The following is a 25075-nucleotide window of genomic DNA, read 5'->3' as shown; positions in this document are numbered from 1 at the left end:
TTTTCCTCTTTATAATATTAGTATAGAAGTATATGTATAGATTTAAAGTGATCTGATATAATCTGAGGATGTTCTTGTAGAATGAAACATGTCATTCTTTGTTTATCTACCACTGAGCTCGATAGCTGCAGTCACTTAAGTGCGGCCAGTATCCAGTATTCGGGAGATAGTAGGTTCGAACCCCACTGTCGGCAGCCCTGAAAATGATTTTCCATGGTTTCCCATTTTCACACCAGGCAAATGCTGGGGCTGTACCTTAATTAAGGCCACGGCCGCTTCCTTCCCACTCCCAGCCCCTCCCTGTCCCATCGTCGCCATAAGACCTATCTGTGTCGGTGTGACGTAAAGCAACTAGCAAAAAAAAAAAAAAATTTTATCTACCAGATGGTGGAGTAAACTAGATCTCTGTTGGTTGAGTTTTTAATTAATTTTGTCAGGTAAACACCAAATGTGCCACCATCATACTACATGGAATGTCAAATGGACTTTATACTGCCCCTCAAAATTTTGACTACCTAATCCGGATTTTAATCTGCGATCTTGGTATCTGGAGGCTAATACTCTACTGCTGATCCACATAGGAAGTTATGTTTTCATGAAAACATCATCCATGGAATATGTTTATAACAATGAAATGACACAAGCATGTAAATGACAAGTTTTACTGTCCAACTTTACTCACTCCTTTATAGAGGAACTTTCACTAATGCCAAGTTTCAGCTTGGAAATTATTGTTATATTAATATTAACAATGTGTTTATAATGATTACTACTTTATCCCAATAGACAATTATTATTTGCCCTATCAGTGTTTAAAATACAGAAACAGATAAATGAAACATGTACTATTTATATCCTTTAGATCGGATATAAATAGGTTTACTTCTTTTACTCTGAAGTTATACTTAACAATGGTTTATGGTAACTACATCCACAGCAGAGTATCTGGCTGTTGATAACACTGTCCATGTGTCCCCACAAAACAAAACTTACTTTACAATAAATTTGTCTTTTGCAATATCTTCTTTTAACAGGAATATTGAAAAGTATGGACAAACTGACCTTGGATCGACCAGCTGTAATGTTTCAAGAACTTGCGCACATTGCAGAATCAAGTATGGGTGGAACATCAGGAGCAATATACAGCCTGCTCTTCATGACTGCTTCAAATGCTCTGCACAAAATGGATCAGCTGACTGCAGAGAACTGGGGACTGGTCTGGAAAAGTGGGCTAGATGGAGTGATGAGTTACAGCAATGCCAGGCCCGGAGACAGAACTATGGTAACAGTCTACTTAATCTGATTTGTTCTCCATGGCTAAATGGTTAGCATGCTCACTTTTGGACTAAGGGGTTCTGGGTTTGATTCCCAGCTGGATGGGTTTTTTAACTTTAATTGTTAATTCCCCTGGCTCATGGGCTGGGTGTTTGTGCTGTCTTCAGCATAAAGCTGCTCGTCCACGATGCAACTAAAATGGCATGCAACTTCGATTTGAGCAAGAAAAGTTGAGTGGCTTCATGTAAACAGTCTTGCAATTCGAAAAGTTGCACACGCCACTCGAATTCTGCGCAACTTCCAAGTTGCGTGCAAAGTCAAAAGTGGCATCGTGTACACAGCGGAAGAGAGGAAGTTGCGCCGTCTGAAACTGGCGTGAAAAGTTTAGATCATTTTTGTGGCGCAACTTTCTCACATAGCAGTCTGCTGTGACATTATACTGATGTTTGAAAGGTTCACACTCGGGAATAAATTAACATAAGTACGTACATGTATATCCTTTATTGTAAATGAAATATAACATGCCTCAAAATAGATACCCATCTTAGTAATAATTGCATAATTTACATAAGTTCATTCACAAGTTACAATGTCTCAGAACACGAAATGAACGAGGGAGATGACGAGAAAGCTGATATATTTAGTTAAAACACAAGAATGTTTATGGAAGGTTGAGGCAACGGACTACAGAAATAAACAAAAACGGCAGAGAGCGTTCATCACGCTGTAAATAGCATCACAAACTTCAGATATTGCACGTGAAATAGAGCATGCCGGTATCAATGATTGATAAGTGTCACCTGTAACAAAACAAAATGTAGGAAATTACAATAAGCTAAAAGAAATGATTCCTTATGTGTACTGTATAAAATCCATATTTTTAAAAAATCGGCTTACTTGTCAACACAAGGTGATCCGTTGGTGATATTAATTTTCTCATTAGCGTGTCTTTCTTTTGTATCAACCGCGCTGCTCTTCTCAGCAGATATTCAAAATCAGCCGCTGACTTTCGCAGGATATTCTTGCAGAAGACTTGGTCTCCCATGTACAATTCCTGTAGCAAGTAATTAACAACACCACAATGTTCACGACCTAAAATCCGTTCCCTCATCCAACATTTCCGTCTCGCTTTTTCTCGTCTTTATTTTCGTCGCCATAATAAAATCAGCGATAAGCAAGCCGCCAATAACACCTCACCAGAAGACATGCTTGCTACTATAAACACTCACAACCGCTAGAACAGCTGATTAGGAAAGCTGCATGTGAGAAAACTTGCGCCACTTAAATAGCATGGTGTAAACACTCGGTGCAACATCAATCAATCAATCAATACTGATCTGCATTTAGGGCAGTCGCCCAGGTGGCAGATTCCCTATCTGTTGCTTTCCTAGCCTTTTCCGAAATGATTTCAAAGAAATTGGAAATTTATTGAACATCTCCCTTGGTAAGTTATTCCAATCCCTAACTCCCCTTCCTATAAATGAATATTTGCCCCAGTTTGTCCTCTTGAATTCCAACTTTATCTTCATATTGTGATCTTTCCTACTTTTATAGACGCCATTCAAACCTATTCGTCTACTAATGTCATTCCACGCCATCTCTCCGCTGACAGCTCGGAACATACCACTTAATCGAGCAGCTCTTCTTCTTTCTCTCAATTCTTCCCAACCCAAACATTGCAACATTTTTGTAACGCTACTTTTTTGTCGGAAATCACCCAGAACAAATTGAGCTGCTTTTCTTTGGATTTTTTCCAGTTCTTGAATCAGATAATCCTGGTGAGGGTCCCATACACTGGAACCATACTCTAGTTGGGGTCTTACCAGAGACTTATATGCACTCTCCTTTACATCCTTACTACAACCCCTAACCACCCTCATAACCATGTGCAGAGATCGGTACCCTTTATTTACAATCCCATTTATGTGATTACCCCAGTGAAGATTTCCTTGGGCGCACGAGTTTTCGTGTTGCGCAACAAGAAAAAAGGCAAACTTGCGTGCTGTGTGTAAAAAGTGCCTGCCATTTTTCTTGCACAACACAAAAGTGGCATGCAAGTTTAGTTGCATCGTGGACGAGTACCTTAAGAATTCATCTTAGGTAGAGCCCCATCTTCATAGACATGCAGGTCGCCAATATGGTGTCACTTCAAAAGACCTACACCAGGACTCTCCAGACGCCAAACGGCATTATTATTGGTTTGTATTATTTGCTGGGTTCTGTTGATGAAAGTTAATAGCTAACTATCAAGCTGAATAAGCCCAAATTGGCAGATTCAATCTCATCTTATAAGGACCTTTTCCAACATGTTCTCACTGATTTGATCAATTTTCATTGTATATGCAGGCCATGACGAGAATTTTTACCAGTTCAAATTACTAAGTGCAACTCCTACCCAATTCTGAGACAATGGAATTTCAATATTTTGAGAATGCTTCATAAGACTAACATGCAATACAATTCCACAATGAATGTGCAGTGCACAAGCTTGTGATTGATGCATCAAATCTCATTAAAGATACGTGCAGTAATATGTATTTAACAATATTGGTTGAGTAATGCTAGAAGGAAGAATTGGGAGGGATGCAAACTAATTCAAGTTCGTTCTAATGGTAACCTTTTGGCGGAAAACCTGTTAGTAGTCATTTCTGTTAGGAAGGGGTGTAGGTCAAGGTGATGATGCCTGGGGTTGGTGTGGGTGTTGCCTCCCCTGGAGGGCATGATCCTTATCGCTTGGTGGGTGAGATCATGTTGGTAGTGTTATCCATTGGATTGAGTTGTTTGGTGATGTTGTGGCCATGCTTTAATAGGGAACAAGGAATGAGAAAGGGCAGGAAAGGCTTCAGCATGTTGACCAATAGTCACTGATGGTGGTATGAATATCACTTGAAAATTATTATAGAGTACACCACACTCACAAGACAAACAATGTTTACACAGTGCAAGCCTCAGTCAAGTATATAGTTATGCCTTGTGCCGTGTCTGAGCGAGAGGATGATGCAACAGCCACCTGATCCAAATAGCTCGCTCAGAGATGTTATGGACTCAGCTAGTCTACAGTCAATACAATCGATATGAATACCTCTGGTACAGGAAATTCCAAATGGTGTCCACCTTGTCAATAATAAACATATTTAAAAACAACAATGAATCACTATGAAGAATGTCCCAGTTGCGATGAAACATTCTATTTTATTAAAATAATGTTATTCTGAAAAGAATAAAAGCAAGAGTATTGTAAAGGTGGAATTACAGTATTACCTGCAAATACCATAACGCTGTAAGAATCAAGATGGCTGTACATCCTGATGTGTCTACATCTCCATGATGCTATACGAAAATAAGTTATTATAATGTAATCTATGTATATATTTATAAAAATCTATCACGCTTCCTGTTCAGCTGTGACAGAGATTTTAAATACTTACCAAGCCACTAAATATATGGATTTGAAGAACTTAAGTATCTACTAATGAAGGTGAAAGAAGAAAGTGCAACAGCTGGACTAAGGTGGGTAGGAGACAGGGATCTGCGCCCAGATGGCCTTCACTTAAACCGCAGTGGAACATATAAGTTAGGAAACTTGTTTAGAAGGGTTATAGGCAGGTACATTCAGGGAAACGGGGTGGCCTAGGAAGCGGTGTTAAGCAAACAGGTAACTAGAAATCACGAAGGGATGACATAAAAATGTTAGTGCTCAACTGTAGAAGCATTGTAAACAAAGGAATCGAATTAAGTAATTTAATAGATATATACTTACCAGATATTGTAATAGGAGTTGAATCATGGCTGAAAAATGATATAATGGATGCAGAGATATTCTCACGGAACTGGAGTGTGTATCGTAGAGATAGGATAGGAATGGTAGGAGGGGGAGTATTCATTCTGGTGAAAGAAGAATTTGTAAGCTACAAAAAAGTTACGGATGAAAAACATGAAATTCCGGGTGTAAGGCTCATCTCTAAAGATGATAGGCAACTTGATGTCCTTGGAGTGTACAGACCAGAAAAGGGTAGCACTGACGCTGATTCAGAATTATTTGATAAGATAATCAGCTATGTTGGAAATGATATGGAAAGGAATGTGATAGTAGCAAGTGATCTCAATATACCAAATGTCAATTGGGAAGGTAATGTGAACGACAGGAAGCATGACCAACAAATGACAAATTTAATATGGGAAGGGCACCTGATTCAGAAAGTGATGGAACCAACTAGAGGGAAGAATATTTTGGATGTGGTGCTGATAAAACCAGATGAGCTTTATAGAGAAACTGAAGTAATAGATGGTATTAGTGATCACGAAGCTGTTTTTGTCGTAGTTAAAAATAAATATGAGAGAAAAGAAAGTATTAAAATTAAGACTATTCGGCAGTACCATATAGCTGACAAAACAGGCATGAGGGAGTTTTTAAAAAGTAACTATGATCGCTGGAAAATGGTAAATAAAAATGTAAACATATTCTGGGATGGTTTAAAGCAATTGTTGAGGAATGTGAAAATAGGATTGTTCCTTTAAAGGTGGTAAGGAATGGTAAGGATCCACTATATTATAACAGAGAAGTAAAGAGACTAAGAAGGAGGTGCAGACTGGAGAGAAATAGAGTGAGAAATGGTTATGGAAGTAAGGAGAAATTGAGGGAACTTACTAGCAAATTCAATCTAGCAAAGAAGTCAGCTAAGAATAACATGATGGCAAGCATAATTGGTGGTCATACAAATTTTAGTGAAAAATGGAAGAGTATGTATAGGTATTTTAAGGCAGAAACAGGTTCAAAGAAGGACATTCCATGAATCATTAATGAACAAGGGGAGTGTGTATGCGAGGATCTTCAAAAGGCAGAAGTATTCAGTCAGCAGTATGTAAAGATTGTTGGTTACAAGGATAATGTCCAGATAGGGGATGTGAGTAACACTAAAGAAGTATTAAAATTTACCTATGATAACAATGATATTTACAGTAAGATACAAAAGTTGAAAACTAGAAAAGCAGCTGGAATTGATAAGATTTCTGGGGATATACTAAAGGCAATGGGTTGGGATATAGTACCATATCTGAAATAATTATTTGATTATTGTTTGGTTGAAGGAGCTATACCAAATGAATGGAGAGTTGCTATAGTAGCCCCTGTGTATAAAGGAAAGGGTGATAGACATAAAGCTGAAAATTACAGGCCAGTCAGTTTGACATGCATTGTCTGTAAGCTTTGGGAAAGCATTCTTTCTGATTATATTAGACATGTTTGCGAAATTAATAACTGATTTGACAAAAGGCTGTTTGGATTTAGGAAAGGTTATTTGACTGAAGCTCAGCTTGTAGGATTTCAGCAAGATATAACAGATATCCTGGATTCAGGAGGCCAAATGGTCTGTATTGCGATTGACCTATCTAAGGCATTTGATAGGGTAGATCATGGAAGACTACTGGCCAAAAATGAGTGCAATTGGACTAGAAAAAGTGACTGAATGGGTGGCTATATTTCTAGAAAATAGAACTCAGAGAATTAGAGTAGGTGAAGCTTTATCTGACCCTGTAATAATTAAGAGGGGAATTCCTCAAGGCAGTATTATTGGACCTTTATGTTTTCTTATATATATCCATGATATGTGTAAAGAAGTGGAATTGGAGATAAGGCTGTTTGCAGATGACGTTATTCTGTAGAGTAAGAAATAAGTTACAAAATTGTGAGCGGCTGCAGGGTGACCTCGATAGTGTTGTGAGATGGACGGTGGACAATGGTATGATGATAAACGGGTTTAAAAGTCAGGTTGTGCGTTTCACAAATAGGAAAAGTCCTCTCGGTTTTAATTACTGCGTTGATGGGGTGAAAGTTCCTTTTGGGGATCATTGTAAGTATCTAGGTGTTAATATAAGAAAAGACCTTTATTGGGTTAATCACATAAATATGATTGTTAATAAAGGGTACAGATCTCTGCACATGGTTATGGGGGTATTTAGGGGTTGTAGTAAGGATGTAAAGGAGAGGGCATGTAAGTCTCTGGTAAGACCTCAACTAGAATATGGTTCCAGTGTATGGGACCCTCACCAGGATTACTTGATTCAAGAACTGGAAAAAATCCAAAGAAAAGCAACTCGATTTGTTCTGGGTGATTTCCGACAACAGAGTAGCGTTACAAAAATGTTGCAAAGTTTGGGCTGGGAAGATTTGGGAGTAAGGAGATGAGCTGCTTGTTTAAATGGTATGTTCCGAGCTGACAGAGGAGAGATGGCGTGGGAGCACATCAGTAGACGAATAAGTTTGAGCGGTGTCTTGAAAAGTAGGAAGATCACAATATGAAGATAAGGTTGGAATTCAAGAGGACAAATTGGGGCAAATATTCATTTATAAGAAGGGGAGTTAGGGATTGGAATAACTTACCAAGGGAAATGTTCAATAATTTTCCAATTTCTTTGCAATCATTTAAGAAAAGGCTAGGAAAACAACAGATAGGGAATCTGCCACCTGGGCGCCTGCCCTAAATGCAGATCAGGTAGGTAGGTAGGTAGGTAGGTCAGTCGGTCGGTCGGTTGGCAAGAAAACAAAGATCATGGCAACTAAACCTATCACCTCCTGGCATATAAATGGTGAAACAATGGAGGTTGTTCCTAGTTTCATCTACTTAGGCTCCAAAATAACTACTGACGACGATTGCAGCCATGAAATTAAGAGACGTTGGCTCCTTGGGAGGAAGGCAATGGTCAACCTTGATAACATTTTCAAGAGTAGAGACGTAACTTTAAGAACAAAGATTCATATAGTGAAGGCTATGGTCTTCCCAGTAGCAATGTAGGTAGGTAGGTAGTTATCCCTAAAGATGGCAAGTGCAAATACTTAGGTGTGAGATTTGAAAGTAATTTGCACTGGAAGGGTCATGTTGATGACATTGTTGGGAAAGCATACAGATCGTTACATGTCATAATGAGGCTACTTAAAGGATGCAACAAAGAATTTTAAAAAAAAAGTTACTTAAGTATGGTTCGTCCATTATTGGAATATGCAAACAGTGTTCGGGATCCTCACCAAGAATACCTAATAAAAGAACTAGATGGTGTGCAGAGGAAAGCAGCAAGGTTTGTAACAGGGGATTTCAGTAGAAAGAGTAGTGTATCAGAAATGTTAAAGGAATTTGGTTGGGAAACTTTAAGTAAGAGAAGGGAGAAAACTAGACTTATAGGATTATATAGAGCCTATACAGGAGAAGAAGCATGGAGAGATATCCATGAGAGGCTTCAGTTGGAAAATAATTATATTGGTAGAACTGACCACAAGTACAAAATTAGAAGGAATTTTAGCAGAAGCGATTGGGGTAAATTTTCATTCATTGGGAAGGGCGTGAAGGAGTGGAACAGTTTACCAGGGGTAGTGTTTGATCCTTTCCCAAAATCTGTACAGATATTCAAGAAGAGAATAAACAACAACAGAGAAAATAAATGAAATGTTAGAGGGCATTTGACCAGTGCAGGATATTGTAAATAAAAAATGTGTGTGATTAAATTAATTCCATCCCCTGGTCTATGGAGTTTGGACAGCCCAAGTAGGGGACTGCCTGTAGGGGTGAAGTACAGTGGGGACTTCAAGGGCCCTGGGACCACTACGGTAGCTGTGAAGGCCCTTCAGGAACTCTGAAAAGTGGTGGCAAAAGGGGCTCTGGTTAAGACGCAGCAGGTCGTTATGCTACTTAGGTTCCAAAATGGGTAAAATATAAATATGTAAATAAATTCAATGTTAATTTTAATCTTATACCAGTTGTATATTATTATTAGAAGTAATTTCACATACTGTATATGAGTTGACTATGTTTGTAAGATATTATAAGTAGAATTTTGTAAACAATATAAATTTATTAAGGATGATGTGTGTGTTTAATAGAACAAATTATTCGTGTAAATTGTATAATATTGCATTCTAGGAAAATTTTCTTCGTCTCTTGTTAAATTAATATTTAGTGCTTGACAATAATGTATTTTAGTGTACCATTTGCCACCGAGGTAGACACCTCATTTGCAAATAAAGAGATTTTGATTTGATTTGAATGTATGGAAGCGAGACCTGGACTGTAAGAAAGGCTGAGCATCAAAGAATAGACGCATTTGAACTATGGTGTTGGAGAAAACTCCTTAGAGTTCCAAGGACTGCGAAGAGTTCTAATAAATCCATATTACAGGAAATCAACTCGGGCTGTTCACTGGAAGGTCAAATACTCAGACAAAAACTAAAGTACTTCGGTCATATTATGGGAAAACATGATGCACTGGAAAAGACCTTAATGATGGGGAAGACTGATGGTAACAGGAGAAGAGGGCGACAACGGATGAGGTGGATTGATGGCTTCAAGGAAGCCACGGCTCTCAATTTAGAAAGACTTCGGAAAATAGTACACGACAGGAAGAAATGGCGCATTTTGCTCTATGGGGTCACAGAAAGTCGAAAGCGACTAAACGACTAACAACAACAAGAACAAAGGTTCTATGTCAGGATATACAGGTCATAATTTCTAAAGAATGTGTGTGATGTTATAGAGCAACATCAAAACTCTAAGTAAAGTGCACGCACTAGTCAGCAATATTGGGAAAAGTTATATTCAGACGGTAATAACAACACCTCAGGTGGAAGGGTAATAGAGAACGTTGAAATGGAACCTGCAATTCTGTACAGTGAAATTGCGAATGCCATTATATATCTAAAGAACAACAAAGACCCGGGTATTGATAATGTCACAGGAGAGATGATTAAAGAGATGTGGGAGGATGGAAAAGATATGTTTCATTCATTGTGTAACAGAATATGAAGTAATGTACAATGGCCAAAAGATTGTACAATATCTGTTTTCATTCCACTGCACAAGAAAGGCTCGGTCAGAAAGTGCTCTATCCCTCTATTTCAGTGATACCACATGCCTGTAAAATCCTCTTATATGTCTTAAATCAGCACCTAAAACCTTACCTACAACCTCAGATAACCAAAGAACAAGCCAGCTTTGTCTCTGGTAAAGAATCACGTGAGTAGATTCTCAACCTGAAGCGAATAATAGAAAATGCCTGAGATTTTTCTGTCCCTTTCTTCATCTGCTTCCTTGATTACAAGAAGGCCTTCGATTGCATTGATTGAGAAAAGTTGTGGCATGTGCTAGATGAATTTTGTGTTCCGCCTCATCTTATATCACTGATGACTGCAACACTGCAGCTATAAAGGTAGATAGTGAGATCTCAGAATACTTAAGTGTGTCCCATGGCACCAGACAAGGTTGCATCTTATCCCCTCAACTTTACAACATCTACGGTGAGTATATCATATGGAAGGCACTTGATGGTTGGTTTGGAGGCATCTCAATTGGTGGAAGAAAAATTAACAACTTGCGGTTTGCTGATAACGCCAAATATTAGATTCGGACGTGGAGTCTTAGAGGAAATAGATGAATATGGTTACTTCAGTAGTAAAATAACTAACAATGGCAGAAGTAAGGAGAACATACAATGCAGACTAGTACCAGCAAGGAAGGCCTTTCTTAAGGAAAGAAATTTGCTTGCTTCGAACATTGATATAGGAATTAGAAAGATGTTTCTGAAGACTTTCGTCTGGAGCGTGGCATTGTATGGAAGTGAAACACGGACGATAACTAGCTCAGAAAGAAAGAGAATAGAAACTTTTGAAATGTGGTGTTATAGAAGAAGGCTGAAGGTGAGATGGGTAGAACGAATGACGAGTGAAAAGATGCTGAACAGAATTGGTGAGAGGAGAACAATTTGGTGAAATTTGATGGAAAGAAGGGATAGAATGATAGGACATTTCTTGAGACACCCAGGACTTGTTCAGTTGGTGGTTTTTGAGGGAAATGTAGGCAGTAAGAATGGTAGGGGTAGACCAAGGTATGAATATGACAAGCAGATTAGTGCAGATATAGGATGTAGAAGTTACGTAGAAATGAAATGTTAGCACAGGATCAGTCTACAGACTGATGACTTATATTAACAACAAGGCCTGTCCTCCTTAATTCGGTCCTCTAAGAAGTAAAGTCAGGATTGCTTTGCATGTTCCTACATTTCTTCTGAAACCTAACTGATCTTATTCCAACTTAAACTTCAACTTGTCTTTCCATTCTTCTGTCAATAATACATGTTAACATTTTTCAGGCATGAGATAGTAAACTAATGGTGTGGTAGTTTTCACACTTGCCAGTACCTACTTTCCTGGGAATAGGTATAACAACATTCTGTCTAAATCAGATACAGTTCTTCTGTACCACATGTCTTACACACTAAATGGAATAACCTCACCTTGCCAGTTTTCCCCTTTTTTTCCCCTGCAAGTTGCTTTACGTCGCACCGACACAGATAGGTCTTATGGCAACGATGGGATAGGAATAGGAAGGAAGCATCTGTGGCCTTAATTAAGGTACAGCTCCAGCATTTGCTTGGTGTAAAATAGGAAACCACGGAAAACCATCCTCAGGGCTGCCGAGAGTGGGGTTCGAACCTACTGTGTCCCGAATGCCGGATACTGGCTGCACTTAAGCGACTGCAGTTATCAAGCTCGGTCCAGTTTATCCTAAGGCAGTCAGTAATTTTAAGGGTTTATTATCAATGCCAGGTGCCTTGTTCCTATTTAGGTCTCTCAAAGCTCTGTCTAATTCTAACCTCAAAATTGGTTCTCCCATTTCGTCAGCCTCACCAGCCTCTTCTTGTTCGAGAACCTTATGTACTTCATTCCCTTGATAAAATTGTTAAATATTTGCTTGCCATCTTCATGCCTTATCTTCTTTTGCTAGAAGTGGATTTCCATCTGAGCTCTTAATATTCATACACCCAGTATTCCTTTCTCCAAAAGCTTCCTTTATTTTCCTATATGCAGTATCTACCTTTTCCACAGCCATAAAACCTTCAACATCCCAGTACTTCTTTTTCAGCCAATCTGTTTTAGCTATCTTGTGCTTTCTTTCTGCCTCATTCTTTAGTCGCCTGTATTCTTTTTAGCCCACCTCTTTTTTTTCTCCACCACGAACCTACTACGCTGGCGTAGCAGGGGGAGAGGTGATACTGCCATGTGGCGCATCCCAGGTGGTGGATAGGGGGGTCCTAACAGGCTTGCCGGCGGACTTGAGGGAAATAAAACAGTTCTTGCGGACCAAACACATAAGCCTCTGTGGGTGGGGAACACAGACAAAGAATACATTCATGGTATCCCCTGCCTGTAAAAAGAGGCAACTAAAAGGGGCAACCAAGGGATGATGACATTAGAACCATGAAACTACTTGTGCTTAGTACCATTACATGAGGAACACCATGGGTCGACGTTACTTGCAGTTAGTACCACCATGTGTGGACAACCGTGGATCTACGTTACCAATGAGTAGTGCCTTTATATGAGGAACACCATGGTTCTGTGGTTAGTAGGGACTACGATTGTGTGTATTCCACCAAAGTGGGAGAGCGGGCATTCGGCTGTGTGAACTAATGCCCATGTGCCGTAACACTTTGCTGGAATGTGTGGGTTCCCCTGGGTTCAGAATGGATCTGCACTACATACGAGTAGTATCACTTTACGAGAAACATCATGGGTGTATGTTGCCTGTGATTAGTACCACTATGTGAGAAAAACCATGGGTTGTGCTGGTGCCCGTGGTAAGTACCACTATGTGTGGAAACCATGGGTGCGCGTTACCTGAGAGTAGTTCCATTGTGTGACGAATACCATGGGTTTTTATGACCTGTGGTTGTTACCATAATGTGTCATACACCATGGGTCTATATTGCCTATGCAGGGTGTCCACCAAATCCAGATTTTAAAATTCCCTGACATTTCCCTGTTTTCCAGACATAAAAACCAGTTTTTTCCCTGACACACAATGACAACAAAAAAAAAATTATAAAGGAAGTATCAGTAATATTACAATACATTTTAAAAACTTACATCCAAAAAAATAAATGAGCAATTAACGTGCATATTAAATTTTAAAACTTGGAAGTTTAATTTAGTCTAATTAAATTCACTTTAAGTTTTTTTAAATGTACAACCATTATTGGTTCAGCAAAGAAATTTCTTCATAGCCACTAAAGACTGGCGAGCTTTTGCCATCACCCTCCGCTTCTTTTCTTCTAATTCTTTCAGCAACAAAGCAGCCTTTCTCTCTCTCTTTTTTTTTTTTTTTTTTTTTGCAAAGAATCTTCTACTTCCAATGCTTCACGTTTCTCCTTTAGATTTTGAACTTACAAAGCATGTCTCACAGAAGACAGGAAGGAAGATAGGACTCCCTCAAACAATGTACAGGTTACAGTAGGTGTACAAGAGGGAGGGGAAGGAAAGGGAGGAGTTGTAGAAGACAGGTGGTCTAATGTTCTAAGGGGAAGGAGATTGCAGGCCAAAGGCTCTATTCAGGATCAGAATTCAGGACAGGTGTCCGTGCGAAATCGGTACGAGTCACTCCAGGTAGAACAACAGAGGGAAGATGAGGGAGAGGGAACTGTTGCTGAGATGCGTGGAAGTAGGAGGAAGGGAAAAGGTAGGAAAGGGAAAAATAGAGTAGAGGATAGGAAAAGACAGGTGGAACAGGGTCATGGGATTATATTAGACATGTTTGTGAAATTAATAAGCTTCTGCAGCTATCAGGAAAGATAGGGCTGACCAGGAGTGGAGGGGATCAAATGAGGTGGGTAGGGTTGAGGCTCTGGTCATGGGGGATTCCATCGTTAGACACGTGGGGAAAGTGTGTGGAGGAAAGGGAACCAGGGTAGAATGTTATCCAGGAATTAGGTTGAGGCAGATGTTGAGGAAAGTAGAAGAGAGGGAGGAGGGGAAGGAGAAGGTGGTAGTGTTTCACGTTGGTACCAACAACGTAAGGCAAGCTGATATAAGTACCAACATAGTTGGAGATGTGTGGGATCTGGTAAATGCAGCACGGGTGAAGTTTAAGAAAGCAGAGATTGTTATTAGTGGAATACTGTGTAGGAGGGATACTGACTGGAGGGTGATTGGGGATTTAAATGAGACTATGGAGTGGGTATGTGGGAAACTGGGAGTGAAATTTCTAGATCCTAATGGGTGGGTAGGAGATAGGGATCTGCGCTCGGATGGCCTTCATTTAAACCGCAGTGGTACGTACAAGTTAGGAAATTTGTTTGGAAGGGTAATAGGGAGGTACATTCAGGGAAATGGGATGGCCTAGGGAGCGGTGATAAGGGAACAGGGAACTGGAAATCAAGTAGGGATGACATAAAATTGTTAGTGTTGAACTGTAGAAGTATTGTAAAGAAAGGAATAGAATTAAGTAATTTAATAGATATATATTTACCAGATATTGTAATAGGAGTTGAATCTACATCATCTGATGGCCAAGCAGGCATCAATTTTTGATAATGAGACAATGTCTCTCATAGTGCATTGGCACTGCCGGTGGCTGCAATTAGCCTACGCAGTGGCCTCCACAGTATGCACTATCCAGCGTCTTGGTAGGTGTGCTAGGTACCAACTGATGAGCCCAGCCTAGCACACGGGGGCGAAACGCTGGCAACCAGGAATGAGTTAGCTGGAAAATTTATAATGTCCAATAACGGACCATTTATACTGGAGTGTGTATCGTAGAGATAGGATAGGAAAGTGGGAGGGGGAGTTTTCATTCTGGTGAAAGAAGAATTTGTAAGCTACGAAAAAGTTAAAGATGAGACACATGAAATTCTAGGTGTAAGGCTCATTTCTAAAGATAATAGGCAACTTGATATATTTGGAGTGTACAGATCGGGAAAGGGTAGCACCGATGCGGATTCGGAATTATTTGATAGGATAGTCAGCTATGTGGGAAACGACATGGAAAGAAATGTGATTGTAGCGGGAGATCTGAATTTGCCAGATGTCAATTGGGAAGGAAATGCGAACGACAGGAAGCATGACCAACAAATGGCAAATAAGTTAATATGGGAAGGACAGCTGATTCAGAAAGTGATGGAACCAACCAGAGGGAAAAATATTTTGGATGTGGTGCTGATAAAACCAGATGAGCTGTATAGGGAAACTGAAGTAATAGATGGTATTAGTGATCATGAAGCTGTTTTTGTGGTAGTTAAAAATAAATGTGATAGAAAGGAAGGTCTTAAAAGTAGGACTGTTAGGCAGTACCATATGGCTGATAAAGCAGGTATGAGGCAGTTTCTAAAAAGTAACTATGATCGGTGGAAAACGGTAAATAAAAATGTAAACAGACTCTGGGATGGGTTTAAAGAAATTGTTGAGGAATGCGAAAACAGGTTTGTACCTTTAAGGGTGGTAAGGAATGGTAAAGACCCACCTTATTATAACAGAGAAATAAAGAGACTAAGAAGGAGGTGCAGACTGGGAAGAAATAGAGTTAGAAATGGCTGTGGAAGTAAGGAGAAATTGAAGGAACTTACTAGAAAATTGAATCTAGCAAAGAAGGCAGCTAAGGATAACATGATGGCAAGCATAATTGGCAGTCATACAAATTTTAGTGAAAAATGGAAGGGTATGAATAGGTATTTTAAGGCAGAAACAGGTTCCAAGAAGGACATTCCAGGAATAATTAATGAACAAGGGGAGTGTGTATGTGAGGATCTTCAAAAGGCAGAAGTATTCAGTCAGCAGTATGTAAAGATTGTTGGTTACAAGGATAATGTCCAGATAGGGGATGTGAGTAACACTAAAGAAGTAATAAAATTTACATATGATAACAATGACATTTACAATAAGATACAAAAGTTGAAAACTAGAAAAGCGGCTGGAATTGATCAGATTTCTGGGGATATACTAAAGACAATGGGTTGGGATATAGTACCATATCTGAAGTACTTATTTGATTATTGTTTGGCCGAAGGAGCTATACCAGATGAATGGAGAGTTGCTATGATAGCCCCTGTGTATAAAGGAAAGGGTGATAGACATAAAGCTGAAAATTACAGGCCAGTAAGTTTGACGTGCATTGTATGTAAGCTTTGGGAAGGCATTCTTTCTGATTATATTAGACATGTTTGTGAAATTAATAACTGGTTCGATAGAAGGCAATTCGGTTTTAGGAAAGGTTATTCCACTGAAGCTCAACTTGTAGGATTCCAGCAAGATATAGCAGATATCTTGGATTCTGGAGGTCAAATGGACTGTATCGCGATTGACATGTCTAAAGCATTTGATAGGGTGGATCATGGGAGACTACTGGCAAAAATGAGTGCAATTGGACTAGACAAAAGAGTGACTGAATGGGTTGCTATATTTCTAGAAAATAGATATCAGAGAGTTAGAGTAGGTGAAGCTTTTTCTGACCCTGTAATAGTTGAGAGGGGAGTTCCTCAGGGCAGTGTTATCGGACCTTTATGTTTTCTTATATATATAAATGATATGAGTAAAGGAGTGGAATCGGAGGTAAGGCTTTTTGCGGATGATGTTATTCTCTATAGAGTGATAAATAAGTTACAAGATTGTGAGCAACTGCAACGTGACCTCGAAAATATTGTGAGATGGACAGCAGGCAATGGTATGTTGATAAATGGGGCTAAAAGTCAGGTTGTGAGTTTCACAAATAGGAAAAGTCCTCTCAGTTTTACTTACTGCGTTGATGGGGTGAAAGTTCCTTTTGGGGACCATTGTAGGTATCTAGGTGTTAATATAAGGAAAGATCTTCACTGGGGTAATCACATAAATGGGATTGTAAATAAAGGGTACCGATCTCTGCACATGGTTATGAGGGTGTTTAGGGGTTGTAGTAAGGATGTAAAGGAGAGTGCATATAAGTCTCTGGTAAGACCTCAACTAGAGTATGGTTCCAGTGTATGGGACCCTCACCAGGATTACCTGATTCAAGAACTGGAAAAAATCCAAAGAAAAGCAGCTGGATTTGTTCTGGGTGATTTCCGACAAAAGAGTAGCGTTACAAAAATGTTGCAATGTTTGGGTTGGGAAGAATTGAGAGAAAGAAGGAGAGCTGCTCGACTAAGTGGTATGTTCTGAGCTGTCAGCGGAGAGATGGCGTGGAATGACATTAGTAGACGAATAGGTTTGAATGGCGTCTATAAAAGTAGGAAAGATCACAATATGAAGATAAAGTTGGAATTCAAGAGGACAAACTGGGGCAAATATTCATTTATAGGAAGGGGAGTTAGGGATTGGAATAAGTTACCAAGGGAGACGTTCAATAAATTTCCAATTTCTTTGAAATCATTTCGGAAAAGGCTAGGAAAGCAACAGATAGGGAATCTGCCACCTGGGCGACTGCCCTAAATGCAGATCAGTATTGATTGAAACACAAGTTTTTTTTTTTTTTTTTTTTTTTTTTTTTTTTTTTTTTTTTTTTTGATGAGCACTCCTTGCAGCATGGAACATGTTCTTATTAATGGAGACCTTTTCAATTCCACCAGGGTTTGGGATAGCATCACATATTATTCTTTGTGCTACAAAGGATACTTGTAGCATATTCCCTACTATAATTTCTTTATTAAAAGGAAAACCACGTTCAAGTGAAGCATTTCCATGAAACAATATTAGTATCATTTTGAGAAATGAAGCCAACTTTTCTGTTTTCAAATTTACTGTGCAAAGCCAAAAGTGATCTAACCTCTTGTCTTTATAAGTCAAAGAATTCACTTCTTCTTTCAAAGTATCATTCTCACAAACAGAAGTGAACCCCCTTTGTACATGATCGGCTTCATTACCCGAGATCCATTTGTTTTCAACAAGGCATTTAAAGCTATCCTTACTAACCTGCTGCTTAGAGGCTACTTGGCTACACTTAGATCGAAACAAGAAATTAATTTAGTCAGTTTATATGCCAGCGGTGAGCAGACCCGGCCAACAGCCAGAAACTGCAGATGATGATGATGACGATGATATGCCAGCGGTGACCTTTCCAGTAAGTTATTGCATAAAGCTACAATTCCTCTTAGACAATCTGTGCGAAACACTAATATATCTCTAACATTTAATCCAGGAGTGCCATGAAGTGCTGCTTTAGCAGCATAACCTATGTCAATTTTAGATGCAGGCAGAAGATTTTCTTTACTGTCTAAATTCATTTTAGGACATTTTCTGAAGACTGCAATAACTCAGACTTAACAAACCTTGTCATGACATTTATCATCAATAAAAAATTCATAAAGGAATGATGCAAATGGAAGATCTGTCTGAAACTTTTAGGATTTCTTTTACTGCCATTTTATATGAATTGTGCACAGTGTGCAAGCCACAAGATCCAATGTTCAACAAAATGGGAGCATCTAGATCATCATTTAATAACTTACCAAAATTCTGAAGGAACTTTTTATTAACATTTGGACCATCCAATGAAATTTGTAAGTTTCTTTTTTTTTTTTTTTTAGATAGAGTCCTTGCTGTGCTTGCAAAAAAAAAAACATTTAACAAATCTGAGGAGGTAGAGTGACCAAAAAACATGGAATAAAAATAAGAATTGCATACTTCATTGGTATCAGGATTGAAACAATGAACTACAAGATCCATTTGGCCCACCTGAGAAACTTTATTCAGTGACTCGTCAAACCCAACTGTGAAATGTGTGCACTTACTCAAGAACTTGTTTATGGAAATAGAGAGCTAAACCATGAGTGATTGTATAAGCAACTTTTGTTCTGTGCAGTTGAACTTTTGAAGTTGTTTCAGAGTCTGGAAACAAACGTACACTAGCTTCACTGGCACGTAAAGAATGGTGTTGCATGACTGTATGCATGCACCATATAATCTCAGCTTTGGTTACTCTCTCTTGAAAGATAATTCTGTAGACATCTAGTCTCTGGTGAACCTTCTTTAATGGAAGAAGAAGAAGAAGAAGTGGAGTCATATGTGATAGAGTTCGTTGTGGTAGCTGTGGCAGGCAGAGGGCAATTTGTGCACGGCCAGGTATTATCAAATACTTTAATATGGCAATACCGGACAGCTTGCTTTTTTTCAGCGAGAAAGTCAATAGTGCTGCTACCTACATGGCTTGGTGTGACCAACTCTTCAATAACATATTGCCATCTAATGATTCTTGGCGCACTGCCATGTTGTTTATAATATATCAGTGTTTGTCACTAAATAATCTTGCGTTGCAGTTATATTCCAAGATAAGTATTATGCGCTGAGGAAGAAGATAAAGTTGGAATTCAAGAGGACAAATTGGGGCAAATATTCATTTATAGGAAGGGGAGTTAGTGATTGGAATAACTTACCAAGGGAGATGTTCAATAAATTTCCAATTTCTTTGAAATCATTTAGGAAAAGGCTAGGAAAGCAACAGATAGGGAATCTGCCACCTGGGCGACTGCCCTAAATGCAGATCAGTATTGATTGTGTATTGTGTATTGTGTTGTATTGTGTAAATTGTCCAGCAAAATAATGAGCATGGAAACTGATAAGGACCCCAAGTATTAAATAAAGTAATGACCTCGCACTTGTGTTGAGGTTACATTCTATGCCCCTTATATTAAGAAAATCAATCAAATAGGTTACTCTACTGAAATGTTAGTGGGACGTAAAACCAATAATATTAACAAATATGGAACTCTAGTATACTCAAACTTGAGGGTCCACATTGTTAAATTTCACAATCGAAAACTTGTGGGCCTGTAGCATACCGTAGTGGTTATCGCGGTAGTCTTGAAACTGAATAATAATAATAATAATAATAATAATAATAATAATAATAATAATAATAATAATAATAATAATAATAATATTATATAATAAATTATATAATAAATATTATATAATAAATATATAATATTATATAATAAATATATAATAAATATATATAATAAATATTATATAATATTATTATTATTATTATTATTATTATTATTATTATTATTATTATTATTATTATTATTATTATTATTTTCTTTACGTCCCACTAAGTACTTTTACGGTTTTCGGAGATGCCGAGGTGCCGGAATATAGCCCCGCAGGAATTCTTTTACATGCCAGTAAATCTACCTACACAAGACTAACGTATTTAAGCACCTTCAAATACCACCAGACTAAGCCAGGATCGAACCTGCCAAATTTTGATCAGAAGGACATCGCATCAACCGTCTGAGCAAATCAGTCCGGCGAAAGAAAATTATTTCAGTGTATTATTGGCATAGGCTTGAGCACCAGTCCAACTAATGTAATACGTGTGTATGGTAATTCTTCATGCATAAATGTGTGAAAGAGACTTAACGAAATATGAACACTTCTTCCTTGTCAGGAACATTGTAGTTCACTCATGCGACCAGTATGTGTTATATATATTATGTATTTCTGTCTTCAGAGGTAAAACAGAAAATTCAAATTACAGCAAGAGCAAGATGGCAGTGTGAGGTGAGTTTCCCTGTAAAGTTCGGGAAGATTGGCCATACCGAAGAAGAAGTAAAAAATAATGGACCAAAAATCCTGTACCTTAATTACAGCTTCTCTTTCCCCAAAATGTTAATAAATCATGGATGTTGTTAAGTTATCTGCCTCCTCTAGCGCTTTGGCTGAATAGTTAGCGCTTCGTGCCGCCCCCCTCCCCACAATTTTTTATGATACCTTCATTCTTCGGAGTGTTGGACCTCTTCCATTTCCCTTCTGATTAGTGCTAATAGAGGATGGCTGGTCAGTTGTACTTCCTCTTAAAATCATCATCGAATGGTGACCGTACTGGCCTTCGATTCAGAGGGCCCTGGTACGATTCCCGGCTGAGTCGGAGAATTTAGTCACGTCTGTTAATTCCATTAGGTCGAGGGCTAAGGGTTTGTGTTCGTATTCATACGCATCTTCAAGTATATACAACACATCATACGAAAGACAACCACAGAAACACGCAATAGTATGTTATATATCCCTCCACATATGAGTGCTGTTAGGAAAGGCATTCGGCCGGAAAACTAGGCTAAGTCCATACAAAATCCTGCGCTAGGTAATCGAGAAAAGGCTAGAAAGAGTAGAGAGTAGTTGTTAAATATTTCCTCCAGAGTGGACCCTCAAACAAATTCTGCTTTATAATTTTTAAGACATAGCAAAAGGCGCGGCTACCATAATGCTCGTTTGGAGGTTTATGAAGGAGGCATTTCATATTTTAAAATTTCATTCTTAATTATTATGATTATTCAATTATTTTAACAACAATATTTCCAATAAGTGTAGTGAATTCCTCTCACCTGTAGCATAGACAAGTATGCAGTTCACACCAACACGCTAGATGTCACCACCGTCGCTGTTCGCACTCCACTCAATGCTGTTGAGATAGAGCTGTCCGGTATTAGTGTATTAAAGTTTTTTTTTTTGCTAGGGGCTTAACGTCGCACCGACACAGATAGGTCTTATGGTGACGATGGGATAGGAAAGGCCTAGGAGTTGGAAGGAAGCGGCCATGGCCTTAATTAAGGTACAGCCCCAGCATTTGCCTGGTGTGAAAATGGGAAACCACGGAAAACCATCTTCAGGGCTGCCGATAGTGGGATTCGAACCTACTATCTCCCGGATGCAAGCTCACAGCCGCGCGCCTCTACTATTAAAGTATTTGGTATTATCTACTGAGTTTAAGTCTTTTGTTACTTTACTATTTGAATGTTCCTTTTTTAAAATAACTTGAAAGGGATGACGAGAACTGGCTGAACTTGACACTACTGACATACTTCTTTCTTCCCATGTGACTTTTTAATGCCTGCTTTCCCATGTTGCCAAGAGAAAATAATGTTTTACATATTATGCAGATTACAATATTATGCAATATGCTGAAAATTTGTCCTGAGGCATGGGTTTCAACCATGTTCTGAAAGTATCATCAAACAGCCACCCTTCATTAAACCAAGTTTTCCTTGACTTTGATGAAGATATTGTTAGCTGAAAAAAGAAGTAAGATAAGGTAAGGTAAGGGTGTATTCTGCCCGAAGGCAGGTCCAAACCTCTGCAGAGGTGTGCCTGAGCCAGAGTTTACGTATGGTAGGGTGGCCGGCTCCTTTCCGCTCCTCCATTCCCAGCGCGTTGCAACCCATCCAAATCTTGACCACGCCCAATGTTGCTTAACTTCGGAGATCTCACGGGATCATGTGTTTCAACACAGCTACGGCCGTTGGCAGTAAGATAAGGATATTGTAAAAATCTTTTAAATAGTCCTAAATTCTGCACGGCTTTCTTCTAAATTGACAGTTCGTAAAACATGTGAGCATTGCCTTATCTATGCTGCCAGCACTCTACTGCTTCAATAACAGCTGATGCAATATAACTGCGGCACACAGCCCTCGTAAAATGTAATACCGTATTATGAAAATCACACATGAATCACAAGTGAAAACAAATTCGCAAATCCTTCTAAGATAGTGCATGCACTTCCTAACAATATCCTACACTAAAACGAGAATATGTACATTATTAATAAGAATAAAAGAAATAAATTATTCATGGCTAATGACCGCATAGGAAGGATGTTATATGGCTGATCGAGACCACGGTGCCAATTTTTCCCGAGTCACATTCTTGCCACTTGTCTTTCATGAACTATACTGAGGTATGATACACAGACTAACTATATACTAACCAACACACGGATGTAAATAAAACTTCATCTACACTGAGCACTATTAAACCTATACTACACACACGGAGTGAGGTAGCTTAACCACATAGTGATGTAGACAATACAATTGTCAGCCAGGTTTTGAAGTTACACTCAACCGATATAAATCGATATGAATGGCAGCTTGGGATTGGCTGGATCAAAACCGAATACATCCAAACATACTTCACAAACTCAAAATCTCTTAACCAACAAACAACTTTCATCTTTTTTTTTACGTCGCACCGACAAAGATAGGTCGTATGGCGACGATGGGACAGGAAAGGCCTAGGAATGGGAAGGAAGCGGCCGTGGTCTTAATTAAGGTACAGCCCCAACACTTGCCTGGAGTGAAAATGAGAAACCACGGAAAACCATCTTCAGGGCTGCCAACAGTGGGATTCGAACCCACTATCTCCTGAATGCGAGCTCGTAGCTGCGCGCTCCTAACCACGCGGCCAACTCGCCCGGTAACCTTCATCTTACAATGTGATGTCACTATTTTAAATCTTGTTGTGTATACACAAAATTACACATGATATCACAAGCTACTAGTCGTGCCTCAAAACTTCTGAACCCCTCGCACGAAAGATAGGTTGGAAACTCAACATGGCACAGCCCAAATGGTGTTACAATGCACTACACATTTACACAAGGCTTACCTACATCAGTGCATTTAATAATAATAATAATAATAATAATAATAATAATAATAATAATAATAATAATAATAATAATAATAATAATAATAATAATGATCACTCAAATGAGTATTAAGTTTAAGAGAATTTCACACTTTTCTGCATTCAGTCAGTGTTTTGTGTCTGTTTTTACATTTTACGAGGCAGTAACTATCGCACACGTCATTACATATTAAACAAACACAGTCATCCGTTGGGTTGTAGAATTTTGTCTATATGCATATTTTGTTGTGGAAGCCATGCAATTAAGCGATTAGAAAAACTGAGAACGCAATATAGGCCTAATTCATCAAGCTCGCCATTCCTCACCAACACAGAATATTCAATAGTAAGCAGATCAAAATATTGAAAATTCGATCGATCAGTCATATAGCTACTGATATTATTGGTTACTTCACGTTCGAGATCACAATTTATTTTCATTACATTTTATTCCTGGCATAAAAGACATGCCCTGGATTAATGTTATCAAAACTGAACAATGTGTTTATATTACATGGATAAAAATGGTATGTCAATTTTATCTGGCAGAAGAAGGAATTTCCAGATTTTTTCCTGAATTCCCTGACATTTCCAGGTTTTCCCGTTATTTATCGAATTCCTTGACATTTCCCTGTTTCCCAGGTTTTCCATACAGGTGGACATCTTGCTATGATTAGTAGCACTATGTGAGCACTATACCTGCAGATTGGAGCAAGGGCGTTATAATTCCCCTGTTTAAGAAAGGCAGCAGATGGAAACCCACCAACTATAGAGGAATAACACTGCTGTCCCATGAGCTAAAAATTCTAGAAAAGATCATAGAAAGGAGATTGAGAACCATCATTGAACCACAGTTAGAGGAGGAGCAATATAGATTCAGAAGTAACAGATCAACAATGGATCTAATTTTTAGCACCCGCATGCTGATAGAAAAGTATTGGGATAAAGGCAAGAACCTGGTCATTGTATTCCTGGTTATTGAAAAGGCTTATGATAGTGTTATATGAGATGAGATCTGGGAGTGTCTGACGAAAAGAAATGTGCCTGAAGAATTGGTAAGGAAAAGTCAGATGTTGTACGAAGACTGTACTAGCTATGTACAAATTGGGGAAGGTCAATCATCATGGTTTGAGACCGAGAGTGGAGTTCAACAAGGAAGTGCACTGTCCCCACTACTTTTCATTACTGTTATGGACAATATAATGAAGAACATCAAGGAAAAGTTAGATGAACTGAATGCAGTGGCCTTTGCTGATGATATTATGATTTGGGGTGAAATAGAAGAGGAAGTACAGATCATACTCAATGTATGGAAATCCCAGTTTCAGGAATATAACCTCAACATCAGTAAGACCAAGACAGTGGTGATGGCAGTCAACAGAGAACGGCATCCAGCAAGTGTAAAACTAGGAGACCACCAGCTAGAGTGTGTGGATAGTTTTCCTTACCTTGGAAGTATAATCTCTAGTGATAATTTGGTCAGGAAGGAAATTACAAACAGAGTGCAAAAGGGATCAGAATTCTACCAACAAGTAAGAACACTTTTATGTGATGACATGATTTCCAAAACCGACCAAACTGATGATGTTTTACAGCTATTTCATACCAATA

At 38.7% G+C, this 25075-nt stretch overlaps 1 protein-coding gene across 3 annotated transcripts in view; it reads left to right on the top strand.

Annotated features, from left to right (window-relative positions):
• Positions 1-25075, top strand: part of LOC136865996 (PTS-dependent dihydroxyacetone kinase 1, dihydroxyacetone-binding subunit DhaK) — a 380683-nt gene that overhangs the window by 338935 nt on the left and 16673 nt on the right. For all 3 annotated transcript variants that reach the window (XM_067142600.2, XM_067142599.2, XM_067142602.2), the window contains one exon: positions 1035-1282. In XM_067142600.2, the coding sequence (XP_066998701.2) occupies positions 1035-1282 (248 nt within the window). The remainder of the gene's footprint in view (positions 1-1034; positions 1283-25075) is intronic.

Source organism: Anabrus simplex, chromosome 3 (genome assembly GCF_040414725.1).
Source record: "Anabrus simplex isolate iqAnaSimp1 chromosome 3, ASM4041472v1, whole genome shotgun sequence".
In the NCBI taxonomy this organism is placed as follows: domain Eukaryota; kingdom Metazoa; phylum Arthropoda; class Insecta; order Orthoptera; family Tettigoniidae; genus Anabrus; species Anabrus simplex.
The sequence above is the reverse complement of the archived record's forward strand: the minus strand, read 5'-3'. Positions and strand labels throughout refer to the sequence as shown.